Genomic DNA, 9,409 nt, shown 5'->3' with positions numbered 1-9,409 from the left:
ACATGTTAATTTCATTTCTTTTTTTTTTTTTCTTTTTCAGTCATAGGACTTGAACTCTAGGCCTGGGCACTGTCCTTCAGCTCTTCAGCTCAAGGCAACCACTTGAGACACAGCACCACTTCCTGTTTGCTGGTGTTTTGTTGGAGATAAGAGTCCCATGGATTTTCCTGCTTCTGCTGGCTTTGCCCCACCATCCTCAGATCTCAGCCTCCTGAGTAGCTAGGATGACAGGCGTGAGCCACTGGTGCCCAGAGATCTCATTTCTCCATAAAGAAATTGTCTTCCAATGATAAGTTAACACAACACATTTCTAGTTCATTTTCTATCTTTCCTTCTTTTAATTGGGGAAGGGAGGTGAGGTCATGGGACCTAAACTCTGGGCCTGGGCGCTGTCCCTCAGCTCTTCAGCTCAAGGCTAGCGCTCTACCACTTGAGCCACAGCACCACTTCTGGCTTTTTTTCTTTTTGCGTATGTGGTGATGAGGAATGGAACCCAGGGCCTCATGCACAAAGGCAAGCGCTCTACCACTGAGCCACCTTCCCAGCCCCCATTTTCTATGTTTTTGTGTTGGTCACTGTTTTATACAAAGAAGGATGCATTGTGATCACGACATCCCAACTTTGGGTGATCAATCAGTGAGCCAAGATGGAGACCCCATGGAGATCAGTGCCAAGCCAAGAATGATGTGGGCTCAGTACTTCCCAGTGGAGGGTACAGTGTTCTCTGAACTCTGCCTTGCAGTGCTCAGGTTATTTCCTACCAGTGATATGAGAAGTAACTTTGAATAAGCTTTTAGTGTCTCCATTTGACTTTCTTGATGCCACTGGGACTGGGAGCACAGACAGACCTGCATCAGGAGACATGCTGTGCACGTGGGACAGGGCACCTGACTGCTCTGGTCCATCACGATGACAAGAAATAAACAGGGTCAGAGTGACAGCAGCAGGGGACTAGGTGAGCAAACACCCTGGGGAACCACCACCAACAACAACCCCCCCACCCCCCGTCCTCCTCTGGCTGATATGGGCACGCATGATCAAGCCAGGCTTCCAAAGACACTCTGTGTGTCTGCAGTCCAGACAGCCAGAGAAAGGATTCTGCAACTTGGAACCTCGGTTCAGAGCCAGGGGTGGGGTGAAGGCCCAACACTGCCCATCCCAGGATGAGCTGTGGTTTGCAGATTCACTTCTCTCCCGATTACTTTTTGGTGCCAGTCTTATGTCTTGAAGACAAGCCCTTGATGCTCAGATTTTTTTTAGCTGTTTTGCCCAAGATTAGTTCTCTACACTTGAGCCACAGCTCCAATTGTGGGGTTCTTTTTACTTATTTAGTTTTTGTAAAGATAAGCATCACCTGGACTTTTCCTGCTATCGCTAGCTTTGATCCCCAATCCTCACATCTCAGATTCCTGAGTAGCTAGAATTGCAGGTGTGCATCATTGGCCCTTCTTCATTTCTATCACTTGTGTTTGTAGTTGACTACACATATTTCTTTTTTTCTCTCCATGCTACCCTTTTCGTTCATGTATTTGCTTGCTTTTTATTCTTTCGGGTTTGCACACCTCAGCCGATGTGGCACAACACTGCTCGGTTTCCTCCAGACAAGTCCTGCACAGCTGCCAACTCACCGGTGGTAAGTTCCATCTTCTAGGCATATTAGGAGTACTTTCAAATGTATTTATAAAGGGAAAAACAAAATCATGATGTGTGTGTGTGTGTGTGTGTGTGTGTGTGTGTGTGTGTGTGTGTGTATACATGTGTGATTATGTGCCAGTCCTGGGGCTAGGACACTGTCACTAAATACTTTTGGTCAAGGCTAACACTGTACCATGTGAGCTCTAGCTCCGCTTCCAGCTTTTAGTGATTCTGTGGAGACACAAATCTCACAAACTTTCCTTGCTTGAGCTGGCTTAGAACTGGGGTCCTCAGATATCCTCAGATATCAGCCACCTAAGTAGCAGTTGAGCCACAAAATATTCTTTCCATAAGGGCTTGCATTTTCTCTATTGCTATCTCTCAAATTACCATCTTAAAATAGCTTGCCAGCTATTTTAAATGTTGAACATCTCCCCATCCTATTGGACACTGAGTGGGTGGTGTGTGAAACGGGGGCTTGTTCACAAGGAGCTGACTTGTTCTCTGTTTTCTCCCATAAGGGCTGTCTGCTCTCCTTGTCCTCATCCCAGCACCCAGTCTGTCATGTTGGGGCTCCTTTCTGACATTGTTCTCTTGATCTTTGTGTCTGAATCATCTCATTGATTTCTGTGGGAGAAATTTCATAGTGCATCTTCATAGTAGCAAGTTTTCACAGCAGATTTTTATCTTTCAATGTGTGGAGATATCGTTTTTCTGGGGCAGTTTTCATTCCATTTGTAAAGCACAATAATTGTGTTGGGAAATGTTGTTCAGCTGAAACAACTCTGCACCCTTGTGGCTTCTCAGAGCAGTGGATTGGCTTCATCAGTGTCTGAGACAGAATAAATGGAATTTTATTCTGACTGGGTGAAATATGACATTTAAGAAAGGCTGGGTGTGCGGTTTCTCATGACACTTTGGTCAAATGTATGAACTGCCTTAATCAGGTTCATTTATGTCATTTCCATCTTTCCTTATTTCCCCCTGTTATTTCTGCTAATTACTAAAGTCTTTTTGTAAAATAATGCATAGCAACGGTTGATCCTAGTAACAAGAGTCCTAAAATTGCCCAGTGGGTCATGGAATGAGAATCAGAGCAGAGAGCCTTATGGTAAATACACAGCCCAAGTCAGTTCTTTGTGAGGGAGCTGCATTTAATACTCTCACTTCACACTACTCTTCTGTCCAATAAGAAGGGAAAATGTAAAATAACAAGCTTCACTAGAAAGTTCTAGAGGTCATGCTAAATAACATGAAAAGTTTAGAGATAGCAGAAGAGAAAAGGCAAGCACTTCTTAAAAGATGATTTTGGGGTGTGGGTTTACACCTGTAATCCTAACTACTCAGGAAACTGAGATCTGAGGATGACAGTTCAAACCCAGCCTAGGCAAGAAAGTCCATAAGACACTGATCTCCAATTATGCACCAAAAAGCCAGACATGGAGCTGTGGCTCAAGTCATAGAGTACTGGTCTTGAGGAAAAATTTTCAGGGACCATGCCCAGACCCAGAATCAAGCCCCACAACCAATACACATAGAAAAAGACAATCTGGAAAGATCCTGATTACATAGGAAAGATACCACATATTACCAATATGATGAACATTTGTGAACCTTAGCCAATATCACAATTCTTAAGAATTCTAATTCATAAAAGTTAAACTGTCTCAGGAAGGCGCAATGGATGCTGAGAAGGGCAACACACAGAATTGTCATGCTCAACAATTTGGCTGTTGCTTCTGGCCAGGAAACGGTGAGAATACTTCCATGCAGCAGCAAAGAGGGCCAGAGTGAAACTTTCTTCTGCAGGGGATTGTTCAGGAGAATGTGTTGAAAATGTTCTTACAGAGTTGATCAGGAAAAATGGGATACTAATTTAATTCAGTGCAAGTTATTAAGGAACAAAGGATTCTATGTGATGTGAGAGAAACCACAAGGACAGTAATGAGTGAGAATGATACAGGGGGAAAACTCTCAAAAGTACAGGCGCTGGTGGCTCAAGCCTGTAATCCTAGCTACTTAGGAAGCTGAGATCTGAGGGTCATGATTCAAAGCCAACCTAGGCAGAAGAGTCCAGGAGACCCTTATCTCCAAGGAACCACCACAAAACTGGAAGTGGTGCTGTGGTTCAAGCAGTAGAGCACTTGCCCTGAGCTGAATAGCTCAGGGACAGCACCCAGACCCTGAGTTCAAGCCCCACGACTGACAGAAAGAAATGTACAAAAAATATTGGATAGATATTTACCTTCTAGTATCTCTATACACCATGAAAAAAGTCATATTGTACTGGGTACCGGTGACTCACAACTATAATACTAGCTATTCAGGAGATTGAGATCTAAGGATTGAGGTTCAAAGCCAACCTGAGCAGGAAAGTCCATAAGACTTTCTTCTCCAATGAACTACAGAATACCAGAAGTGGCTCTGTGGCTCAAATGGTAGACTGTTCCCCTTGAGCTCAAATGGTAGAGTGTTCGCCTTGAGCTGATGAATGGAGAGAGCGCCCAGGCCCAGAGTTCAAGTCCCATGACCAACCAAAAATACAAAAGTCATGTTGTAGCCATCCCCACAGGGATTTTACATGGATGTGCTATTTGTGCAACAGCTGTTCAAAAAATGAAGATTTTACAAAAAGTGAAGCCAATCAGATGCACGGGTTCCCGGCGCTCCTTGCACCATCCACTGCCGACCATAATGGAGCCCCAGGGACCACAGGAAGAAACAGCCAGTCATCTTCCTTCCTAACACCCCAGCCCAGTGTGGTGCCCTTGAATTCCCTCCTGATTCTAACATGTGTCTCCCCAGGTCCTTCCAGGCCCTACATCCCAGATTCAAAGGTCACAGCACATTCATGTCTGAAATACTGAGGTCAGAACACTTCCAACCTTCCAAAACTGGCAAATGGAACATTTTTCCCAGACTCCACTTAAAACAATTGTATGGGCCAGGCCCTGGTGGCTCATGCCTGTAATCCCAACTGCTCAGGAGGAAAAGATCTGAAGATCCAGGTTCAAAGTCAGGCCAGAAAGGGAAGTCCTTGAGACTCTGATCTCCAGTGATCCACCAACAAGCCAGAAATGGAACTGTGGTTCAACTGGGATAACACCAGCTTTGAGTAAAAAAGCTCAGGGACAGTACCCGGGCCATGAGTTCCAATATCATAAGCGGTATGACCCACCCCCAAAAAAAGAATCTATTTTTAAATCTTTATTTAACACTCTATCTTTTGGCATTCACTCTAAGCCTGGCTTACCTGATCAAGAAATGGAGCACCATGAAGATTCCCTCCTATGGGACTCAGAGTATTGTCTAGAGCTTTCTTGCCTTCCTGACTGGGCAGGGCTCTTACTTTGATTCTCAACAGCACACACATACTCTCTCTCTCTCTCTCTCTCTCTCTCTCTCTCTCTCTCTCTCTCTCTCTCTCTCTCTCTCTCTCTCTCTCTCTCTCTCTCTCTCTTCTCTCTCTCTCTCTCTCTCTCTCTCTCTCTCTCTGTCTCTCTCTCTCTCACACATACACACACACACACACACACACACAATGACAGCAACCACAGGTGACACTGTGTTCAGGCTCCTCTTTGTGTCTAAGGTGTGTCTGGGCGTCCTGGGGAACTGTGTCCTCTTCCTGCTGTACGCGTACAGCTCCATGTGCAAACCTCGGCTCCGGAAGCCCATTACCATAGTTTTCATGCACCTGACCGTTGTCAACGCCTTGACCATCATTTTTGAGTCCATGCCCTACATCATCTCCTCGTATGGAGTCCTGTGTTTCTGGGATGATGCCATGTGTAAGGCGGTTCTGTTCCTGTTCAGAGTCACGCGGGGACTGTCCGCCTGCACTACCACCTTCCTGAGCACCTTCCAGGCCCTCACCATCAGCCGCACCCCTGCCCAGTTGGCTTGGCTGAAAAGCCGATCCTCCGCCTGCATCCTCCCCTCCCTGCTCTCCTTCTGGATCTTGAATTCCATCATCTATTTCCAAATGATCGAAACTGTGGAATCCAATTGCAATTCAACCGTCATGAGACTGGGATTTTCTCATCCATACTGTCAAGTGAAATTTGGAATGGACAACCAAATGTCCATTATCAGCTCCATTGTGCTGCGAGATGCTCTGTCCCTGGTCCTCATGGTGGCCCCCAGCCTCTACATGGTGACGCTCCTCTACCGACACCGCCGCAGAGCCCGGCACCTCCACAGTCCCAGCCTTGCCTCACAGCCGGCGCCCGAGAACACAGCCACCCACAGCATCCTGCTGCTGGTCAGCTGCTTCGTGTTCTTCCATTGCTCCAACAACATCGTGACCATGTATTCTTTGTACACGCTGGAAAAATTGAACAAATCCAAGGGTGTACTTGTGATGTTGTCCTTCAGCTACCCCACCCTCTGCCCATTCTTGCTCATGAAGAATAACAGAATGGTTTCACGATGGTTCACTCACTCATGTTATACCAAGAATGATCCATTGTAAGAGGAAGTGAAGACAAGACCATGGTGGCAATCCAACTCTGCTCACATCATCCTTGCTGTTTGTAGCATGATAGAAACACCACAGAGGCCAGGAGCAGTGTCTCAGGCCTGTCATTCTACTATTCAGGATGCTAACATCTGAGGATACAGGTTCAAAGCTAGCCCAGGCAGGAACGTCTCCATGAGACTATAATATCTAATTGACCACCAAAGGACCTAGAGTGGAGCTGTGAGGATTGAGCACTAAACAAGTTACTCAAATTCAGATATGCTGAAATTTTTAAACATTGATGTTTTGAAGTCTTACTGAATGTGCCTTTCTGTGTGTGTGTGTGTGTGTGTGTGTGTGTGTGTGTGTGTGTGTGTGTTTCCATCGATGTTTTTGGGGGGTTTTGTTGCTTAAAATATAATTGTTGGGATGAAGAATGTATTTTCTGGTCTGGGAAGGTGGCTTAGTGGTAGAGTGCTTGCCTTGTATGCATGAGGCCCTGAGCTCAATTCCTCAGCACCACAAAAGCAGAAAAAGCCCGAAGTGATGCTATGGCTCAAGTAGTACAGTGCTCGCCTTGAGCTGAAGAGCTGAGGGACAATGCCCAGGCCCAGAGTTCAAGCCCCACGACTGACCAAAAAAAAAGTATTTTCTGTACATTATTAAAATTAACAACTTAGCCGGGCGCTGGTGGCTCACGCCTGTAATCCTAGCTACTCAGGAGGCTGAGATCTGAGAATCGCGGTTCAAAGCCAGCCCGGGCAGGAAAGACCGTGAGACTCCTATCTCCAATAAACCACTAGAAAACCGGAAGTGGCGCTGTAGCTCAAGTGGTAGAGCGCTCGCCTTGAGCTGAAGAGCTGAGGGACAGCGCCCAAGCCCAGAGTTCAAGCCCCATGACCGACAAAAAAAAAAAAAAAAAAAAATTAAAAAAAAAAAATTAAAATTAACAACTTGTTCTTATTTTTATGAAGACAGTGGCTAGACATTTCATTTCACCCTTACCTTATATTTCTACTAACAGTGCAGTTTGTTAAAAGAAATTTTATTAAATCATCCTATGAATACTTGTCAGCCTATGAAGAATCAGGATCCAGTCAATGAGAAGTCAGTAGACAGCCAATGAGGGAGCAGGATACAGCCAATTACAAAGCAGGATGCATCCAATGAGAAAGGGTTCAGCCAAGAACAAAGCAAGATATAGGCCCTGACACCTGTATTTAGATCCTACAGCCTCCATGATTCTACACTGTAACAAGCAGCATGGCACTGGGACACAATGGAGAACATCTGTGTTCAGGATTCAGGCAACAAATTGGATAGCACTGTGGAGAGACTATGGCTCTGGGTATACAGCTGTAACCATGGGACTTTCTGGAGAGTGTCCTAAGAGATGGGGCCTACTTCTCTACTTTAGAGGCTGTTGCACATTGGTTAGTTCTTTTTCCTTTTTTTGCTCAGAGACCAGGACTCCAACTTGGTATGTGACATGCTTACTCATGGGCTGATGCACTGAGAGCCTAGAATCCTACCACTGGACATTGGACCTAATTTGAAGTGTATTTCCATTATTTCCTGTTTATAAGGCTCTATACTGACTGGGAAAGGGGCTTAGTAGTAGAGTGCTTGCCTAGCATGCATGAAGCCCTGGGTTTGTTTTCTCAGTACCATATACACAGAAAAGGCCAGAAGTGGCACTGTGGCTCAAGTGGTAGAGCACTAGCCTTGGGCAAAAGAAGCTCAGGGACAGTACCCAGGCCCTGAGTTCAAGCCCCAGCTTAAGCTTAGAGTCTAGATCTGGTGGACTACATGTCTGGACTTTCCCTGAGTTGCATTTTCCTTTTGCAAGACAAGAAGAGACTCTGTGACGCTCACAAAATCTGTGTTGGCTCTGGTTGTGATGTTAGTATAAATGTTTTCTGTTTGCATGTATCCATGGTAACCTTCCCTGTGTGAACTCAAATGAACATGCCTGCTTGTGGGAAACTCAAGGCCCAAGTGCTGGTGAGCCTTTGGACCCCTGGTCCCCTCTGAATTTCTTCTTTTTTTCTACACCTCTCCCTGTACTTTCTGGTATCCTGTCCCACTGCCTCGGGTTGTGATTAGCAACACTCCTTGATGAATGCAATTTGAGATTTCCCTTTCCATTCAGCTTACTGACTCAGCTTACTCCCTAACATCAGTCACCAAGCTGATTCCATTCCAGGGAGTTAAAGTGCTATTTCACAAATAGAAAAAAAGATCACATAGCCAGAAATAAAATCACACAAATGACTGGATTCACCTGGCAATTCAATCAGTGCCAAAATAAACTTTTATTAAATCCAACACCTCTTCTTGGGAAAAAAAGAAAAGCCAAATATTATATAAGTAAACTTCAGCATCTGCAAAGTCATTAAAAGTTCACTTTCAGGCTGGGAGGCTGGCTCAGTGGTAGAGCGCTTTACTTGCATGCATGAGTTTGATTTCTCAGCGCCACATAAGCCAAAAAAGCCAGATGTTGTGCTGTGGCTCAAGTGGTAGAGTGCTAGCCTTGAGCTGAAGAGCTGAGGGACAGCACTCAGGCCCAGAGTTCAGGCCCCACGACCAACAAAACAAACAAACAAAATGTTTACTTTCTCCCCCAGATAAAAATGAGAACGTTTGGCCTCATACCCTATGGAGAAACACCTGTACAGTTGAGGCAAATGTGAAATGAAATCATCTGCCTAATCAGTTACCCAATGTGAAACCTTTGCTGGCATTTGGGACACTGCCTGTTATAGTCTGTATGTTGTAACAGAAAAGAAAAATATAGATGGAATGGTTGAAATACACTTTATTTCTCTCCGTTCTGAGGGCCTGGGGTGTCCACATGCAAAAACATCAGTACAGGGGCTGGGAAGGTGGCTCAGTGGTAGAGCGCTTGCCTTGCATGCATGAGGCCTTGGCTTCGATTCCTCAGCACCACATAAACAGAAAAAGCCAGAACTGGTGCTGTGGCTCAAGTGGTAGAGCCCTGGTAGAGCCAGCCTTGAGCAGAGAGAGGCACAAAGACAGTGCTCAGGCCTTGAGTTCAAGCTCCAGGACTGGTAAAAAATAAAAATCCGTACATCTACTATCTATTTTTATTGAAATTCAAACAAGTTGGGTTTTGGGGGAGGTTTTTTGTTTTGTTTTTTTGCTAGTCCTAGGCCTTGACCTCAAGACCTGAGTCACTATCCCTTAGCTTCTCCACATCCCCCGCCCCCAAGGCTAGCACTCTACCACTTAAGCAACAGCTCCACTTCTGGCTTTTTGGTGGTTCACTGGTGATAAAAGGCTCAGGGACTT

At 45.4% G+C, this 9,409-nt stretch overlaps 1 protein-coding gene across 1 annotated transcript; it reads left to right on the top strand.

Annotated features, from left to right (window-relative positions):
- Positions 1-5,176: 5,176 nt before the first annotated feature.
- On the top strand, positions 5,177-6,109 carry LOC138812458 (vomeronasal type-1 receptor 90-like). The gene has a single exon (XM_070000399.1). It carries the CDS (start codon positions 5,177-5,179, stop codon positions 6,107-6,109), a length of 933 nt encoding a protein of 310 aa, XP_069856500.1.
- The last annotated feature ends 3,300 nt before the right edge of the window (positions 6,110-9,409 follow it).

This window comes from Dipodomys merriami, unplaced genomic scaffold (assembly GCF_024711535.1).
Source record: "Dipodomys merriami isolate MVZ:Mamm:240054 unplaced genomic scaffold, mDipMer1.0.p SCAF_57, whole genome shotgun sequence".
Classification (NCBI taxonomy): Eukaryota; Metazoa; Chordata; class Mammalia; order Rodentia; family Heteromyidae; genus Dipodomys; species Dipodomys merriami.
This window is presented reverse-complemented; position numbering and strand designations above follow the sequence as displayed.